The 20,361-nt window shown below is 39.7% G+C and overlaps 1 protein-coding gene across 4 annotated transcripts in view; it reads left to right on the forward strand.

The window, feature by feature from the left end:
• The first annotated feature begins 2,714 nt into the window (after nt 1–2,714).
• nf1a (neurofibromin 1a) overlaps nt 2,715–20,361 on the forward strand; it is a 133,939-nt gene continuing 116,292 nt past the window's right edge. For all 4 annotated transcript variants that reach the window (XM_026191694.2, XM_026191697.2, XM_026191695.2 and 1 more), the window contains exons 1-2: nt 2,715–2,983; nt 17,895–18,038. In XM_026191694.2, the coding sequence (XP_026047479.1) occupies nt 2,924–2,983; nt 17,895–18,038 (204 nt within the window). In that variant the 5' untranslated portion in view covers nt 2,715–2,923. The remainder of the gene's footprint in view (nt 2,984–17,894; nt 18,039–20,361) is intronic.

A 20,361-nucleotide genomic window follows, 5' to 3' on the forward strand; every position in this document is an offset into this window, starting at 1 on the left:
TTTTATTTTATTTGATACGTCAGGTATGGTTCCGGAGGAATACTGGCAAGCTATTTGTTCTGAATATTCCTTTGCACTGCTTACTTGCCGCAGGTGGATCGGTAGCGTGGTCCCGGTGAGTGGTACGTAACCGAAATTCCTGACATTGAGGCAGGGAGGCAGGCAGGTGCGTGGAGTGAGTAAAACCGTGAGACTGTCAGGAGGTCCAGCGTCCGAATGGGGGTTCTATGGCGGAGAGTTGCGTCTGCTAATCTATGGTGCGTTGCTATGAAAGAGAGATACAAGATGAGCCAAGGTAGTTCACTAAGCCGTGTACAAAACAAAGCGGTGGCCTGTATTAACTGTGGTTAGCTGAGAATCTGGCAAAGAGAAGTTGAGCGCCGCTGGCCTTATAAGTCCACGGCTTAATTGCCCACAGGTGCGAGCAATGAGCAGGAACACGGTGGCTCCTCCCAGAGGTGGAGCTGCTGGCTTGGAGGAAAAACACTGGGACTCACCCAGACCATGACACTATCAGCAAAATCATATATGAATTACGGTTCTGTGTTCAATAACCAACACTTAATACCATTTCTCTTATTCAAAATCATGTTTAATGATCGTTGGCTACACATTTCCATTTCTTTCCACATTCCTGCAGCCACACACAGATGCAACTCTGCCAAGGTCGTAACTGGATCATGTCTATGCAAACAAAATCCAGATGTTAGAATCATTTTCATTACTCAAACTGCATTTTTCAGTCAACATATTAATCAGACTTATACTTTCATTACATCTTTGTTTAATAATAAAGATGATTTAGCATTAGCAAAAGCTCATATAGAGAAACTCTGTAATACCACTTTTTTTTTTTAACATAAAAGGCTATTAAGACCTTTTACCCTTTCTCAGATGTGATAAGAGGTAAGCCAGGGGGACCTCAATCTCTCTCTGTCCTATCTCTCTCGTCTGCTTCTTCAGTCAGTACGTGGAGATCATGTCCATATCCATTGGTTGTCCAGCTTTCTTCCTAAACCTGTATTCTTTATTTATTCTTTATTCATTAATATCTAAGGTTCATCCAGGTTGCGATATGTTCAGCCTATTTTGTATTTTATCATTTCTGCCCAGTTGTACAGTTGTTATAGTTTGTATTGTTTTTTAAGGCTTGTGTAAAGTGGGGATGGTGCATAGAGCAATATTCATATCGGCAAGCATCTCCTCTGATAGGACTCTGTCAATTAGCTGAGGGAGTTGTGCTCTTCCTAGGGTGGCTACATTGAGTGTGTTTTCTGTTGATGTTATTGAGTTATTAGTTGCTTCTTGGTCAGTATGGATGTTGGCTTTCTACTCATCCAGAGTACTCACATATGCTGCATATAACCCCTCTCACTGGCTCATCTGGTAATTCCATATTCTTGTCCAGTAGTTGCCCATGTATGCCTCGTTCTAATAACCCACTTCTCATCAGTGTGTACTGGTTCCTCAGAGCTGTGGGAGTCCTGCAGTAGGTGTTACATTTTTTATGCTTGCATGGTGGGGTTTATTAGACTAAAAGTATAGTATACAATAACAGGCTATAAAATATACTTCATACACATTTTTATTTAACAAGTATGAGTTATTTTTAGTAAACATACAAGTCATGTTGTCTTGTTCTAATGCAACAGTAAAATAATTAAACACAAATTTGTCTTGCAGATAACAAACCCTGATGCACGAAGCAGACAAGAATAAGCAAAAACAAAGATGTACAGATCCAACAATCTGTTATCCAGAGCTTGAAAAACATCTTGAACCTATAAAGGAGACCGTAATTAAACATCTCCTTTGTGAAAAGGTGAACACACCAGTGAGCAAAATCATAATGAAACTAGAAAACAATAGGCCAGTCTTACAACTATGAAGTTCTGTTACATACAGCAACCAGCAACATACAACGTGCACAGCTGAATAAAAGATATATAAAAAAAATATACAACATTTGAACTAACCCAAAAGACGCATTTTCAAAGCATACAAAATGGCTAAATCCATTTTGCAGCAAGGATATATTCATGCTTAATAACAATGTTTTAAGTGTTCATAACAAGTTAAAGCTTTACCTTTATCTTGGTGCAGGGGTGCAATACCAAATGTGGCTCAGGGTCTGAAGAGAGCCCTCATAAATTCCTTCATGTGGACTCTAATGTCTATATTTCTTATTCAAAATGCCTGTGTGGACATTGGACGGACATGCGATATAGTGGACTGTAACCATGATTTCAGTGATCTCAAGTTAAAGAAGTATCTCTCCTGTGAGGCCACTGATAGTGGTAAACAAAGGCACAACTGTACGAGTCTTCTAGCGTCTGTGAACAGAGTTCTAGTTTGAGAGATAACTCTTTATTGTCATTGCACAGTCATACCTAGTACAATAGTACAACGAAATTGGAACGTGTCCAAACACACACACACACACACACACACACACACACACACACACACACACACACACACACACACACACACACACACACACATATATATATATATGTATATATATACACACACACACACACAAATATATATCAATGTATATATATTTATATATATTTATGTGTATCTGTTGGCATAGCATACCGTGTTACATGTAGCATACATGTTGCATAATGAAAATCAAAATGATGATGAATCTTGAAAACAGTGCCTGGAAGTGTCCTTTTTCATTACGGCTAACTTGACCCTGCACCGCCCGCCCCCCAGTCAGTTTCTGTGAAGAAGACTTCCGGTAGTGTGTCATGGCGGTGGGATGGTGAATCCTAAAGAAGGAGAAAAAATCTCGCCCCTTTCGTCCTTTCCCACAGATTCAAGACAATTTCCATGCATTACTAAGCCCGTCAGCTGCGGTCTTGCATCTTGGATTTAGCAGCAGAGGGCTGCGGTGTCCGTCCGCCTGGTCATGGCGGCTCACAAACCAGTGGAATGGGTCCAGGCCGTGATTACTAGATTTGATGAGCAGGTAAGATGGGCTCATTCAGTAGATGGGTGTAGCAAGCTTCGGTAGTGTTGACGCTGAAGTACTCTAATTAACGTAATATATACAGCAACGAGGTGTTTTGAAAATCGAATTAAATACCGATTCATTTGTCAAATGTACTTTCTCCACTGTAGTGTACTGTGTTTGCTTCTTCCAGCTGCAAAACACTGAAGATGAGGTCTTTCTAGCTAGCGCTGTCTCCACGATCAGTTAGCACGTTTATCTCATATTATAATTGAGCTGTTGGGATTTGCCTGTTCCAGTGGGGAATAATGTTAATAAAACATTATATCTAGAACATTTGAACCAGTGAAGACACGTCTGTATGCCATTTAAAGTTGATCTGTCGTTTTCTCTCTTGTCAGCTAGGTAGCTAACATTAGCAGGCCTAGCTTTCTAATGTAAACAAAAAAGATGTGGCTGGGGTAGCACACTGCATCCAAAATATCTTATGAACTTACTGGGGTGTGAGTACTAAAAGTTAATGCGCCTCTTTCTAACAGCTATTTTCTTAACAGTTACTGTGAGACGCCTGCTTTTCTTTATTTGTAAGAGAAATCCATATCAGTTTATACTCAAAACTTAGCTCTTGTTACAATGTGTGTTCGTATTAGTTATTTCCTTTAAGTATGACACATCTACGACGTCGACAAAACATGCATCAGCTGTTTACAAAAGAAAAAACCTCCCAGTCAGACAGTAGTCAAAGTTAATTTTGGTAGATTGTGATTGTGAAAAGTAATTCGCTTTTCTTAAGTTGTCTTGGGTGTTAGTTGATACAGATCATGGCTTGTACGTAGGATTTAGCAGCTTAGCCTGGATTACTACCACTGGAAAAAGTGGCTTTCGGTGTTACATCTACTTGTTAGTTATTATTGCACCAAACTCCAATTAAAACCTCACAGGCAACAGTCTGTGCTGAAATACACATAGTTTGTCATTGACACTATTACATTTTGAGCAATCTGAGCGTGTTTGGAAGACACTAATATTAATAATTAATAGAAAAAGCATTTAATGGTCAGTGTTTATATTGCTTACTGCCTACCTTGCTTTTTTTTTTTTTTTTTTTTTAAAAAAACAACCTTTGTCGTATTTTTTTGGGGGGGATATTTGTCACACTTACATGATTCAGAGCAAATTTTAATGTTAGACAAGGATAACCCAAGGACATCTGGCCCTCCTTTTTCAATTTACCTAAACCTATCTAGGTCTATGTGAAAAAGTATCTTTTCTTTTTCTCTTAATAAATTAACTCAACATTTAAAAGCCTTTGATTTTTACTTGTATTTGTCTAATATTACATTTTGTTTATATATATATATATATAGAGAGAGAGAGAGAGAGAAGAGATATTAAAAACTTTAATTTTAAAATGGCAGTTGAAAATTTCCTTGTAGACAAGCATTTTGGCAGCATTTGAGGAATGATCTATGTCCATACTTGAAAATTAATAGGTGACCATTACAGTTAATTGACTGGTCACGCTATCTGCATGTATAAAATAGACATGGACAACAAAGCCAGCAAGCAACCCTTGTAGTTCTTTGTGTGCTGATTTAAGCACTTTGTTTTTGTTTCCTTTGGAAAAGAGTCACAAGATACTGATGTGACAAGTCAGTTGAGGAAACATGATTGATAAGATCCAATCAGGAAGCACATACGTGTGTCTGTGTCACTGTTTCCAAAAATTTCTTTATGCTTGTTCAGACCGGGGAGAAAAAACAGGTAAGAAGTTTTCCCAAGAAAAGTCTGAATTTTAGAAACCCAGACTTGTGTGGATGGTAGCTGTAAACCTAGCAAAAGTTACTAATTTAAAATTATTATTATTTTTTGACTATAAAATCAAAACTGTTAAAATATCAAAGAAATTATTTGAGATTACATAGATTTTGTTAAGTATGTTTGTTATATGTGGTCAGTTTTTGGGTTGCTACTGTGAAGGATTTTCACTTCCCAAAAAATGTCAACATTTTGAAGTATACTTTTTTGTACTAGTATAGTAGCAGTTACAATGAAGCTTTAAAATAAACAAGAAAAGAAAAAATGTAATGAATAAATATTATATAGCATTTCTATCATTACTGAGACCAAGCTATTGAGTCTGACAAATACTTGAAGAGGTGCAGATGAGTTGCATTAATTTTTTGTAATACAGTAGAAAAGAAAATGGATTACGTGTGATTGCTGTGATGGTATGTATAGCAAGAAACCAAATGCTATACCACATCAGCACTGCTGGAAAATGTTTTCAGTTTTTATGTTACTGGTTTAGTAGAAGTAGGCGAAGCAATCCAAATATCCCTAGTATAGATACCAGTTTGCTGATATTGGTATCAGATTGATATGTGATCGGCTCAGAATGTAGCCATCTGAGCTTGCTGTCCATACCTGAGGTCTTGGAAACTACCAAACAAAGACTCACAGGTTTGGCCAGCCGCTTGACGAGGTATACCAGAGAGATTGAAGGCAGAAGAATAAACTAGCTGTTCTCCACAGAACCATCCAAGGTATATTCCCAGTGGCAGGGCAACAATATGACAACAGCTCCACAAAGGGTGGAGACTGAGCAATACTGGAAGAGCATATGGGAGAAGGATGCAACACATAATGACTACGTCCTGCCCGTGATCAGGTACCCTGCTGGGATAATAAGATGGCCAAAGGAGGAGGTAGAAGCCACTGACATCAAGACCAGGAAGCTCCTGACCATGCATGGAGGGTTTCATTCTAAGTCTAGCACAGTGAGGCTGTACGCTAAGCAGAAGGAAGGAGGCTTGGGACTAATTAATGTAAGTTTCCATGACCGACCGTGTGCTCAGTGAAACCCAAGAAGGAGGAGGAACCATCATGAAAGGACAAGCCCCTGCACATTATGTACCTATGGCAGATAGAGGAAGTGGCTGACATCAAGAAATCCTACTGAAAGACAGCACAGAAGACAAGGTGCATAGAGGCTGGGGTCTGTCACACCAGGCAATATTCTAGGGCAGGATGTGTAAAGATGCCCCTGAGACAATCCAACACATAACAGCAACGTGCAAGATGCTAGCAGGCAGGGCATACATGGAATGCCATAACGAAGTGGCTGGCATAGTATACAGCAGGGGTCAGCAACGCTGGGCACGCGTGCCAGCTGTGAAGGGTTAACTAATGGCACAACAGGCAGTGAATTAATCGGAGAAGGTGCATTAAAAATAAATGGCTGGGCCAGCGGTGCACATCGCACATTAGCTCGCATAGACACATTAGTTGTGCCGCTTCTTAATGACGGTATCTTAGCTAACCCCAACAACCACATTCAGCTTGTAAATAACTTAGCCTACCGGTGAGAGGGACGTTGCTCGCTGGCAGTTTTTTTTCAAGCGATGTTGAAATTTCCACATTCCGACACTTCAAATTCTTCAGGAGCTGTCCGCTCAGCGCAGCATCAGCACCACGGAAATACACGGATACATCCGTAGACTCAAAACAGAATTCGCAATGCGTTTTCGGGACTTTCAGGTGTATGGACTAGAGATGGACCGATCCGATATTACGTATCGGTATCGGTCCGATACTGACGTAAATTACTGGATCGGATATCGAAGAGAAATAAAAAATGTAATCCGATCCATTAAATATCAAAAACCATCTCACAAAACTTGCCACACGGCGTAACTCAGTTCATAACCGTAGCACGTCGGAGCAGTATGCATCACGTGATAGAGCGGCTGTGTGTATTTGGAGCCTCGCTACCAAACCAGCATTTCATCTCCGAGGAAGTTATCCCAGAGAGAAGTAAAGCAAGTGTGTAAGTTCGTCTCTGAATCTTTGTAAAGCATTCCCACGTTAAGCTTAACAACCGATATATGGAGCGACTGCCTCTCTCTCCTGCTGCTACTTCAATCATGAAACTGATCAATGATCAGCTGATCGGCTTTTCTGTTGCGAGTCCGTCTCTCTTTTTTGTTTTTGGCCCACTTTGGACTAGAAAGAGGAAACCAGCGGCTGAACAACAGCAGCACGTTTAAGCTTGATAATCTGTTGTTAGAATTTATTTAATATTACTTTCTACACCAGGATCTTTTTCTACGTAGCTGACGGCTGGTAACTGTGCAGAGGCGGATCTAGCAAAGTTTAGCCAAGGGGGCCGATAGGGCATTAACAGGGAAAAGGGGGCACAAAGACATACTTTTCTTTGTTATTCTAATTTAAAATGTCTAGCTTTTTATAAATAATTATCTGAATCTTACACCCAAAGTTTTAATCTGATGTCAAATGTATAGAAGTCCATTACTGTATATAGTAACTGTTAAGTCTAATATACCCTAGTAAGCTATACTACTTTTTCCTTTGGGAAGATACCATCTGTGCAGTCTGCCATTCTGTAGAAGAAAGATGTTGAATCTATTTAATTATTCTTCAAAAATAATTTAATTCTGTCAAAGGAGCTTGCAAAGAAAAGCGTCTGGACTTCTTTAAGTTACTTGAAGACGTTTCACCTCTCATCCGAGAAGCTTCTTCAGTTCTAAGGTCAAATGGTGGAGAGTCCCAGATATAAACCTAGTGGGAGTAACCCCCCACAGAGGGACAAAAGGACCCCCTGATGATCCTCTAATTGCCTGAGCCAAGGTGATTAGAGGATCACCTTGGCTCATGCTTGGGATGTCATGCTTGGAGAAAACTCTCCTGAGGAGAGTTTTCTCCAAGCATGACATCCTGGTGCATTTCAGACCCAGCAACACGCTCAGACAAAAACTGGTTCACCCGAAAGACAAAACGCCAAAACGCAGACTTAACAATGTGGTGTATGCTGTACAGTGCAGCGAGGAATGCCCAGACCTCTACATTGGAGAGACCAAACAGCCACTTCACAAGCGCATGGCACAACACAGAAGAGCCACCTCCACAGGACAAGACTCAGCAGTCCATCTGCATCTTAAGGATAAAGGACACTCTTTCGAGGATACCAATGTTCACATTTTGGACAGAGAGGACAGATGGTTTGAAAGAGGAGTGAAAGAAGCCATCTATGTCCACTGTGAGCGACCATCTTTGAACAGAGGCGGGGGTTTACGACACCAACTCTCTGCCATCTATAATCCAGTTTTGAGATCCCTTCCCAGACGCCTTAACGCCCACTCACATCCTGGGCCATCTGACCTCAGGAATTCGCATGATAAGGTGGGGCCAGGTTTCACAATGAACACACCCGAAACTCTGGCTGATTGGGACCCACACCCAGTTTCACACCTTGGCTCAGGCGATTAGAGGATCATCAGGGGGTCCTTTTGTCCCTCTGTGGGGGGAAACTCCCACTGGGTTTATATCTGGGACTCTCCACATTTGACCTTAGAACTAAAGAAGCTTCTCGGATGAGAGGTGAAACGTCTTCAAGTAACTTAAAGAAGTCCAGACGCTTTTCTTTGCAAGCTCCTTTGACTACGATGACCTGGATGACTGAGAACCTTCACAGACAATTTAATTCTGTGCATTTTTTTTCACACTGCATCAAATTAAAGTTGATTAAGTCGATTAAGCATCATTAGGTGGAGGGTGGTTCCGTATTTTTTTTGCTGGGAGTTTGCAACCCTATTAGTTAGGTTGCTTAATATTTCTGCTAAGTACTCTTTAAAATACCAGAATAGGGAGGATGGAGCAGGTTTAAGTTCATTAGATTGATCAGTTTTGCTGAACTATGACATATTTTGGGTGCAGTGTATTTTTTACATACAGGTATAACAGAATAGCTTTAGTGTTGTTGTTTATTTAAACTTGAGTATGAACTTATACAAAATGCAGCAAGATATTAAAAAACAGTTTTATTGATTAAAAAACACTATATCGGATTCATATCAGTATCGGCAGATATCCAAATTTATGATATCGGCTACAATGTAGCTTGCCATCGCCAGTGTGTGAATGTGTGTGTGAATGGGTGAATGACTGAATGTAGTGTGAAGCGCTTTGGGGTCCTTAGGGACTAGAAAAGCGCTATACAAATGCAGGCCATTTACCATAGTTCTTTCCATGGATTTTAAATTGGATACAGGTCAGGTGATTTGCTGGGCCATTCTAGAACCTTTATTTTCCTTCTCTGAAACCATTTGAGAGTTTCCTTCCCTGTGTGTTTGGGATCACTGTCTTCCTTAAATGTCCACTCTCATTTCATCTTCATCATCCATGTAAATGGCAGCAGGTTTTTATTGTTTGTTTGGTTTTTTTTGTTTGTTTTTTTCGGGAATGTCTTTTCTCTCTTAGTGCTCTCTTTGGCTCTCAGACAAATCTTATGATAATTATTTTCACACCTCTGTATGAAATCTTGGGGGAAGCAATTGGTCTTGACTAGTTTATAGTGAAGTTATGTTTTTTCCACTTCCAGATTATGGCACTAACAGTGCACACTGGGACCTTTAGTAGTTTAGAATTTCTTTAGTAACTAATGCCATCAGTATGTTTTGCAATAATAAGGTTGTGAAGGTCTTGAGAGAGCTCATTGGTTTACTCATAATGAGAAGTTTCTTGTGTGACGCCTTGGTAATGAGACACCTTTTATATAGGCCATCAGTAGTAAACTAGATTATATAATTTGCGCTAAGTGACAGGACCGTTTTCTAATTATTAATAGATTTTAGCTGGTTTAATGACTTTCCATTTCCCTGTTTATTTTTTCAATACATTTTCCTTGTGTCATTTCTAATCAGGGCAGGGGAATATGGCCAAAAATATTTATCACAATATATATTTGATAACGATATAACTGACGATATAATTGACGCAAGACAAAATACTTTACAACTTCACAACTTTATTAGTGCAAAAAAAACCCATCAATGTATTTTGACTTAAACAAGCAGCTGTTTTTTATGTGCATTAAAGTTATATAAAAATTTTACAGTGCAAATGCAAATTCCTTGCTGACAGTTTAACCAAAAGGCATTTCCAGTGGAAATTGGCCGACATATCCTCAGCATAACCATGTATAATATCCACAAAACAAAACCTCTGATCCCAATCTCTCTAAGCAGCTTTGCTCAGACTTAAAAAGAGGTTATACACACACAATACAGTAATATTATGTTGAAGCACAGTACGTATTTCTCCGCGAGGCTCCTGACTACGATAGCCGTAGTGCTCTGACAATCCATCAAGCGGTGCGGCTTTGTAGCTTAGCAAAGTTGTACTAAAACATTTGACAGATTTTTGAGCGCCGTGTAGCACATAAAATCGGTTTGGTAATAACGACGGCCCGCTAGCATGCTCTACCAAAAAATATGCTTTGGTGTGTATCTGACGGACGAAAGCCAAACCAGCTCCACCCACTGAAGTTGCAGAATTTTTACAAACCAGTTGTGGTTCATCTGTTTCATTCAACGATCCGCTTTCGTCCTTCTCATTCTCCATCGCCACCATGCTTTTTCCATTATGTGCTAATGAAAACAAAGGCACTGCGCATGCGCGTTTTACCCATATTCTGTTGTGATATTTCATTTTTTTATCATTGCCCAACATTACACCGGTATTACCGTGAATGGTATGATATGGCCCAGCCCTCTTTCTAATTATTGGACATAATTTATCAGTTTGATTTCTTTGCATGTGTGGATTGGATGGGTTGTTATCAACATCTAGTGAGAATTTCATATCAATATCACCTTTAGAAACGTGTATATGTATATTTACTTAGAAAATTAGCAATGTGTTCAAAACTTATTTTACCTGCTGTATATTGCTATATACTGTCAGAATTATTTTCCCTCCAGGGAATCAAGAACCTACTCTTTTTAGAAAACCGTTTCCTGGTAGTCCAATTCCTTGGAATCGTTGGTCTGCCTGCCTATTGATTCTGCTTATTGGTTTTTGTGCTTGCGTGACAATCAGGTGATTGAGGAGGAAAATAGCAATGCAGTGGATATGGACATTTATTTTTATTGCTCTAAAGGACGAGAGCACAGTGGTAAAGTGGAAAACTGCATCCAGGACAGAAACGAATGCATTATGCTGCAACTTTAGTTCTTTGCACGTATCTGCACAGACAACATAGTAATGCTAAGCTAGCCAAGAACCCAATACTAAAGCTGAGTGAATGCCGATCCCAGCAGCAAGACCCTTAACTTCTATAGGTAACAAACAGATGAACAGTTAGGCTGCAGCCTCCCTTTCTAGCTGTTCATGTTTCTAATGCGGAATCACTTTGCGTCTTTGCTTTCTGCAGTCAGATTTGTATTGTACTAAGAGAAAGATCTTAGTAATTAAGTAACGTACTGCATTACTTTGAGGAAAGTTTTCTGTGTAATATGTGCACTAATTACTACTTTGAGTAACGACTCCAACACTGATCAAAACAAAGAAGGGTGCTACCCTAACAAAATGCACAAACGTTTGACCGAAAAAAATGCAATTTGCATGTAATGTAATTTTTTCTATTGCTGCTTAGCAATGGTGGTTACTCTCAAAATGGAGCCAATGAGAATCAATAAGAAAGTGAATCGATAAGTGATGTTTATAATGGAATCGGAATGGGGATTTGAATTTATCAATTCCCATTCCTAACTACAGATGTGGTGTTTAGGTTTAAAGTGATGATGGAGAACTATAGAGAAGGTCAGAAGGCGATAGACTATATCTTTGTGGATCTAGAGAGAGCATAGTTCCACAGGTGTGGTACTGTGGTAATATATCAGGAAGTCAGGAGTGACAGAGCAGTATGTCAGTGTGGTGCAGAACAAGGGAGGACAGAAAGCCAATAGTGAGGTGTGTGGTAGGTGTGACAGATGTGTTCAATGTGGGAGTGGGATTACATCAGGGATCAGCTCAGAGAGGCTTTTTGTTTGCGATGGTGATATACAGGCTTACACATGAGATTGCTGGTGATATAGCTGTTCTCACTGTTGACAACACTCCCATAACTTTCCACTTTTATTTAATAATAATAATGGATTGCATTTATATAGTGCTTTTCGGGGCCCTCAAAGCGCTTTACAATTCCACTATTCATTCACTCTCACATTCACACACTGGTGGAGGCAAGCTACAGTTGTAGCCACAGCTGCCCTGGGGCAGACTGACAGAAGTGAGGCTGCCATATCGCGCCATCGGCCCCTCTGGCCATCACCAGTAGGCGGTAGGTGAAGTGTCTTGCCCAAGGACACAACGACCAAGACTGTCTGAACTAGGGCTCGAACCGGCAACCTTCCGGTTACAAGACGAACTGCCAACTCTTTCAGCCATGATCGCCCCATTTGTGTTGCCATCAGGTGCAATATGACCAGAATCTCATATCCCAATATAAGACATCTATCGTCCCGATAACGATATAAATCACAAAAATGTAACATTTTCTGTAAATTCTGTGAATCTCGGGCAGCTCGACTTACGTGAAGTGTTTCCAGCTGGGCATCGTGTACCTGGAGTCGAGTGTTTTAACCGATGCATGAAACTATGCATTTTTTTTTTTCTTTTTCTTTTTTTTTGTGTCCCGTTTGGATCTTTAGCCATCAGAATTGTTGTCTTAAGGCCAAGAAAGATGCCAAGCGGCGATGCATTTTTAGACATAAATTGTAACGGCCGCTGTTTTCTTTGTGAGTATTTATTACACGGCGTGCTGCGGGGAAAAGCCTTTTCAAACGTTTGAGTCTAAGGTTGTTTTTTTTTTTTAGCACCTGCCAGCTCTTTTTTGCTTCTCATCCGTAAATACTCTGCATGCTCTTTCACGTCGTTCAGTTTATTTTGAAAAGTCTCAACAGGATCTTGAGCTTTATTGTGCAAGGTTTATGTGGAAAATAAACAAGCGGACACGCGATGGTTTTACCGTCATTGTTGCTAACGACAACGCATAAAAACAGGCGCTTGTCCGTCCGTAGTGTGGCTATATTAAATATAAGAGAAAGAGAGAACTTAAGAAATGAATATAGCCACTACAGTGACCATCAAAACAGTGAAAAAATATTGCCGTAAACAGTTTATTTTGCGACACCACGAAACAAACGATAGCGTAAAATGAAACGATAGATGTTTTTATATCGTCATCCGATATATATCGTTATATCGAACAGCCCTAGTTGCCATATAATTTTGTGATTGGCTGACAAGGATAATTGAAGATGCTAGGGGTAGGATGAGATGGAGGCAGATGATCTGCTGTGGCGACCCCTAAAGGAAACAGCTGAAAGGAGTAGTAGTACTAATACTATTGCAGCAACAATCATAACTACAAGTATGTTGCTGTTCTCTTGGCAGTGACATTTTCTGAATTGCCTATGTACTTTGTATCCAGAAAGAATTTAGAAGAATGGGAGAAACAGCCCAAGATATAGATTGGCTATATATACGGTGGATGTAAAAAGTGTGCACACCCATGTTAACCCAGGGTTTTGTGATGTTAGACCACAGTAAACAATTTCAAAAGTTTTCCCACCTTCAGTGTGACCTATAGCCTGTACAGTTCCCGGCGAGTTTACATGGTATTAAATGACTCTCAAAAGCTTATGAGAAGACTAGACAAAATCTGGTCAGGGAGACCTACACCAGCACTGAAGAAATGTGAATTATGATGAAGAATAAAAACAGTGTAATATTCAACATGAATAAATGTCTCATTAGGACATGCATAATATTTTAGCTAAAATACTCTTCACTGCACACACTGACATTTTAAATTTAAAAAAGCCTTAGCCTTTAAAATCCTTAACAGAATTTAAGAACTTTTACAGACAACATGCAACAATAGCTGCAGATTGTTTTTTGTTGTTGTTGTTGTTGTTGTTGTTTTTAACTCAATGTTTGAAACTGAAATAAAAATTAAGTGTTTACAATTCTGATTCCATTTTTAGTTTCATTTTTTTAAACAGCACAAAGGGCCAATGATGATGAGAATAGTGCTGCGCTGCACTAATCATGTTGTTGGAATAGTTACAGCTACATGGGGTTAGGTTGATGCTTTCTTAGCTGGTAGCAACATATGTGTTAATCTTTGAGCTGCTACGCAATGGTACATTACAGCAAGGTAAAAGACTTAAAATGAAAACGTGAAATGTTAATAAAATCTTCAGCTAGAGGGCACCTCAGCAGACACAGCCTGAGGCTCAAAAGACTTCGTTGTTTTTTTTTAACATTTTATGTTGCATACATCTTTCCACAAAGGCAGGTAACACTTGACAAGGCATGATGCCAGTATCGAAAATATCAGATTTAACCCTTGTGTGGTGTTTATATTTTTGTTACTCAGCCAGTGTTCATGGGTCTGGTGGACCCGCCAGAGTTTTGGCTTTCCAAATTAACACTATCAAACAATTTTTTGTTAAATTACTCATCAGATGTTTACTTCATCCCAATTACAAACCATATGAACAGCAAACATGGTTAATTTTTTCCCTTTAACTTTTGTTAGATCACATTTATGAATCAATGTGCTTCTCGGGTTTTTTTTGTTTTGTTTTTTAATGTTATAAAAAATATATCAGTTATAATCAAGTGGAGTGAGTGGAAAGACACAACACATTTACACGTGAAGCAATATGTTTCACAACTGAATGGGATCAGCTGCTCATCAATGGTGACATTAGGCCCAGGTTTGTAAAACAGGGGGAGGTGTTGCACACACTTATCCCACACTGTCCTGATGGCAGCTAGCTTGTCTCTCTGCCGTCAAGCTGGTCTGTCAACTCGGTTATCAAAACGGATAATCCTGGAAATTTTGTGGAAGTTTTCCAGAGACATTGATGCACGGAAAGGTTCGTGCCGGTTTCTGCATCCCACAGGGATTCTGTGGATTCCCCTTTGGACCTGAAAACTCCTGCAAGGATAAGGACCCCAAAGTAGGCCTTTGGGGTTCTTAGATCTCCTTCCATCTCTCTCCAAAAACACACCTTCCTTCTAGATTACTGCAATCCAGAATAATTTTCTGGATGGAATCTGGGATGAAAAGCTCAAATGAAGACTTGATGTCCTGTCAGCCGTGTTGGCCCTGGCTTATCACAGTAACAGCTCTGCAGGGTGGCTCATTTCTTGGGCAAGAAGACCATTCAATTTCACCAGTTATTGACATCCATATTTCTTCACTTGCTGTCTGGTGGGCTTGTTCTGGTCCTGGAGCTGGCTGCAGATGGGGTACTCGTCTTCGTTTTGTTACTAAATGGTGCTCAACCTCATCGTCTTCTTCAAAGTCACTGTCAGACTCTGAATTTTCAGAAATGTGAAATATTCTGAAACCTCTTTGTCAACATCATCATCCAAAGCTCCTCTCTCTTCCAAAATCAATTGGACGGCCCTCGCAGCAGATAATCTTTTGCCATCTTGATCAGTTGTGATAAAGAACCACACTGGCAAAGTCTTATTTATAGTATTATGCCCCTAATTTGCAGGTGGGACAGGGTATGAGAAAATAAAATTTGGATCCCTCAAGAAAGAGGGTAAAATGTGTGAGAATGTCAGAGCAGACGGTGTTGGTAGTTGAATTTTCAACAATGTTGCAACTTTGTGTGGGAGCAGGAGGGGAAGAAAACACTATCAGCAGCACCAGAAAGGAGGAAGACAGAGTGTGGGAACACAGGACCTACACTTTCAACACTTTTATTAGACCCGAACACCTTGTATGTAATGTAAATGCGTGGGGGGAGGTACAGTATGAGGTCATTGAAAATTAGTTCGGATTTATGTTCTTCACAGAAAATAAGCCAAAGCCAATGAATTTCAGGTTGAAAAAATAATTAATTGTTTAATTTTTCTTTTGAAAAAAATTGAAAACGGGTCTCACAGACCCGAACACCATACAAGGGTTAAGCAGCCCAATTAAGGTAACTGACCCTCATCACCAATTTCTTGGCTATAAACATTTTTCTCAGACAGTTTTTTTCTAGATACACACAGTGTAGCGAGACAGCTGAACGCCTGTGTTCACTACCTCATCAAACTGGTGGTCGCACACCTGATCCATATATGAACTTCACTGAGCCAGTGCTGTACTTCATCTGCTGTTTGTTTCCCTTGGAGCATAAACGGATCACAATCAAGTGTCACTTGTGTTTATGTTCTCCTTCATTTACATTTGGAAGTTTGATAGAAATCTGTACCAAGGCGATATACAAAGTCTTTTAAAAACTGTTTATTATTTTGATTGTATTTGTTTTATTTCCTATAAATAAGAAAATAAATACATGAATATTAAAAAAAAATTGTAAAAGTGAATATCCATGATGCCCTTATTACAATAATCATGTTTGAACAGTTCATTACTGGATGCAACTAAAAAGACCATGGTCGGAGCAAAAGAGGAGTTTGGCAGAAATGCAGTCTTGGGTCAATCTTGGATATCTGACAATAGTTTTTTTTGTTAATGTTGGTCTTGATAATTATAACAATGAACAAAAAGGTGATACATTTTATATTTATAAGCATACATACAGGGAGTGCAGAATTATTAGGCAAATGCCACCAGTTTGGCCATATTTCAGAGCTGCAACATCACTGGAGTGCCCAAAAGCACAAGGTGTGCAATACTCAGAGACATGGCCAAGGTAAGAAAGGCTGAAAGACGACCACCACTGAACAAGACACACAAGCTGAAACGTCAAGACTGGGCCAAGAAATATCTCAAGACTGGTTTTTCTAAGGTTTTATGGACTGATGAAATGAGAGTGAGTCTTGATGGGCCAGATGGATGGGCCCGTGGCTGGATTGGTAAAGGGCAGAGAGCTCCAGTCCGACTCAGACGCCAGCAAGGTGGAGGTGGAGTACTGGTTTGGCCTGGTATCATCAAAGATGAGCTTGTGGGGCCTTTTCGGGTTGAGGATGGAGTCAAGCTCAACTCCCAGTCCTACTGCCAGTTTCTGGAAGACACCTTCTTCAAGCAGTGGTACAGGAAGAAGTCTGCATCCTTCAAGAAGAACATGATTTTCATGCAGGACAATGCTCCATCACACGCGTCCAAGTACTCCACAGCGTGGCTGGCAAGAAAGGGTATAAAAGAAGAAAAACTAATGACATGGCCTCCTTGTTCACCTGATCTGAACCCCATTGAGAACCTGTGGTCCATCATCAAATGTGAGATTTACAAGGAGGGAAAACAGTACTCCTCTCTGAACAGTGTCTGGGAGGCTGTGGTTGCTGCTGCACGCAATGTTGATGGTGAACAGATCAAAACACTGACAGAATCCATGGATGGCAGGCTTTTGAGTGTCCTTGCAAAGAAAGGTGGCTATATTGGTCGCTGATTTGTTTTTGTTTTGTTTTTGAATGTCAGAAATGTATATTTGTGAATGTGGAGATGTTATATTGGTTTCACTGGTAAAAATAAATAATTGAAATGGGTATATATTTGTTTTTTGTTAAGTTGTCTAATAATTATGCACAGTAATAGTCACCTGCACACACAGATATTCCCCTAAAATAGCTAAAACTAAAAACAAACTAAAAACTACTTCCAAAAACATTCAGCTTTGATATTAATGAGTTTTTTGGGTTCATTGAGAACATGGTTGTTGTTCAATAATAAAATTATTCCTCAAAAATACAACTTGCCTAATAATTCTGCACTCCCTGTAATAGTTCTGTAAACCATAACCTGCACCCAAGATAGGAAAAACAAGAAGTAGAAGCTGTAGTCAACAACTATAGCAGTTGCCCATTGTTTTCAGACAATAGCTTAGGGGCAGTTTAAAAAGAGACATAATTTTAACAAGAGGATCTCTAAATGAATGCATCCCAGAGGAAAGCAATTAAAATGAGAAGAGTATATAGCACATCATGCAGGATGGATAAACAACATACAGTGTGTAGCTTTAAAGGCTAAGCCTGCCAAAATGTTCTAGGTGAACGGTGTTCTCTAAATTTTTAGTCAGGCCACGACAGAAATATTTTATTTACTGAATGTCTCACCTCTAATTTCATGGGGTTTTTTTGTTCTTTTTCTCAGCTTCCCATTAAAGTTGGACACCAGAACACCCACACCAAAGTCAGCACAGAGCACAACAAGGAATGTTTGATTAATATCTCCAAGTACAAGTTCTCCCTTGTCATCAGTGGTCTTACCACCATTCTCAAAAATGTCAATAATATGGTAAGTGCATTTTTCTACTCTCCTAGTCATAATAGTTACATGCACACACTTTAAACAAATCTTTTAGATTGTTGATGTATGTTGCAGGATGTGACATGTGTTGATCAGGCTTGTTGTGGTAAACTGCAAGGCTGCTTTATCAGACTTGTATCGGGGCAGGTTGGAGGTCAGTTCAACACTTAACCCTTTAAGACCTACCATAGAACCAAGTCCGCCAGAGCTTATATTATATTTTTACATGCTGTAGTGCCATTTTTGGGAGCATTTCAAGTTGCTATACATCAATACAACCATTATAGCCCAGATTCTAATAATATGTCTGCATTAAGTGCATAGTAATTACATAAATTGCAAAAAAGTGCAATAAACTACAAAAAAATTGAAAATCGTTTTTGTTTTTTTAACATATATTTCTTATATATTGAAGAAATATATGTCATATATTGCTCTCGGGCAGTACGGTGGTTAGCACCGTTGCCGCACAGCAAGAAGGTCCTGAGTTCAATTCCAACACCAGGCCGGGGTCTTTCTGTGTGGAGTTTGCATGTTCTCCCCGTGTTTGCGTGGGTTCCCTCCGGGTACTCCGGCTTCCTCCCACCGTCCAAAGACATGCAGCTTGTGGGGATAGGTTAATTGGATAATCCAAATTGTCACTAGGTGTGAATGTGTGAATGAATGTGATTGCAAATGGTTGTCTGTCCCTGTGTGTTGGCCCTGTGACAGACTGGCGACCTATCCAGGGTGTACCCCGCCTCTCGCCCTACAACAGCTGGGATAGGCTCCAGCGCCCCCCGCGACCCTGAAAAGGATAAGCAGAAGCGAATGGATGGATGGAACATATATTTCTAGTTAGAGAAATTTAAGAGGCTTATCCCTCAAAACTGTAAATACAAAAAAGTTGCACAAAATAGCTTCCTACCACAGGAAATTTATTTTGAGCGTCTTCATAGTTTTATTTTTGAAATACACCAATTTTTATATACTGCAGGAAAAACGAAAATAAATATTATAATGCAAATTTGCAAAAAAGCAGCATATGCATCAAAATAAACTATTTCCAGCAGTGCAATATGAGTCCGAAGCATCCCAGAAACGACACAGAAAGTCATAAAGTCAAAGAAAACTTTTAAAAACACCAGAATAGGCTCATGAGGCCCTGATGGTAAAAAAAAACTACAATTCCACAAAATGACATCACTTCCGGTTTCGGGCAGGTCATGGTGGACATGCAATAGTTCGCGCTGACGTCTATTCCAACATAGGAAGTGTTATGAACAGCTGATCGGATCAGCAGAGTGTGTTTCTGGAATATTATGTTTTTGTTGCTGCAAGCGCTTTTTATGCAGTTTTTGCAAAGCTTTATGTGGAAGGAAACTGTGACCTAGGACAAGCTGATGGCATAAGATGTAAGTACAACTCCTCCGGTTTCATATGCAAAAAAAATTATTGTGCTAGCTTACGTGGTTGCAGAGCTACCGGGATTTAAAAATAGTTACGCAAAACAGAGCGTGCCCGCTCCAACTGGCTTTAAAGGGTTAAATGAGGCATAAAACGCTACAAATGGAAAGGCTAATTTACACCATTGAGCCCTACTCTCAAGAACCAACATAGATGTAACACTGTCTGTGAAGCTGGACTTAAGAAATGTGCTTACTGTCCACTTTCACTCTCTGTGTCTTTAGCAGTAAGGGGCAGTCTGTTGTTCAGCTAGCTGCACTCAAAAAGGAAAACCCAGTTGTTAGCTGTAATATTCGAGTTTGTAAAGCACTTTATAAATGAGGATTGTGTAGAGTAGAGCCTGAGTCACCAGACAAGAGTCCAACTTTCCTGCTTTTCCCCACCAATCCGATTGTACAGAGCTTTGCAATCAGCTGGCCAAGCAGATGTTTGCAACACGCAATCAGCGCTATTTTATGCAATAATATATTCTCTATTTTCCCAAGCAAAACCAAACAGTGTACAACATCACAGGTTACTATATATCACCAAAAACTGTTTCCTACTGATGACTATTGGAAATTCTAATATCCATCAGCATGTCCGCAGGAAATCTCCATGTTACAATATCCTTCAATTACATTTGGGATTCGCTTTTCCTCACTTCTGATATGAAGTAAGTCGTTTTACTTACTTCATACGGGGAATTATTTTTCCCCACATCATCAGTGAGATGATCAGTCATCAGTGAAATAATGTGGCGAAAAAAACAAAAGATCTCCAAAAAGTGTGCATTCTTGTCCTCAGAACATCAGATTCTTTTCTTTTTCTTTTTACCCCCTCTTCATACACATTGGCCTACTTTTCCCTGCAGACATGCTGATGG

Source organism: Astatotilapia calliptera, chromosome 14 (genome assembly GCF_964374335.1).
Source record: "Astatotilapia calliptera chromosome 14, fAstCal68.1, whole genome shotgun sequence".
Classification (NCBI taxonomy): Eukaryota; Metazoa; Chordata; class Actinopteri; order Cichliformes; family Cichlidae; genus Astatotilapia; species Astatotilapia calliptera.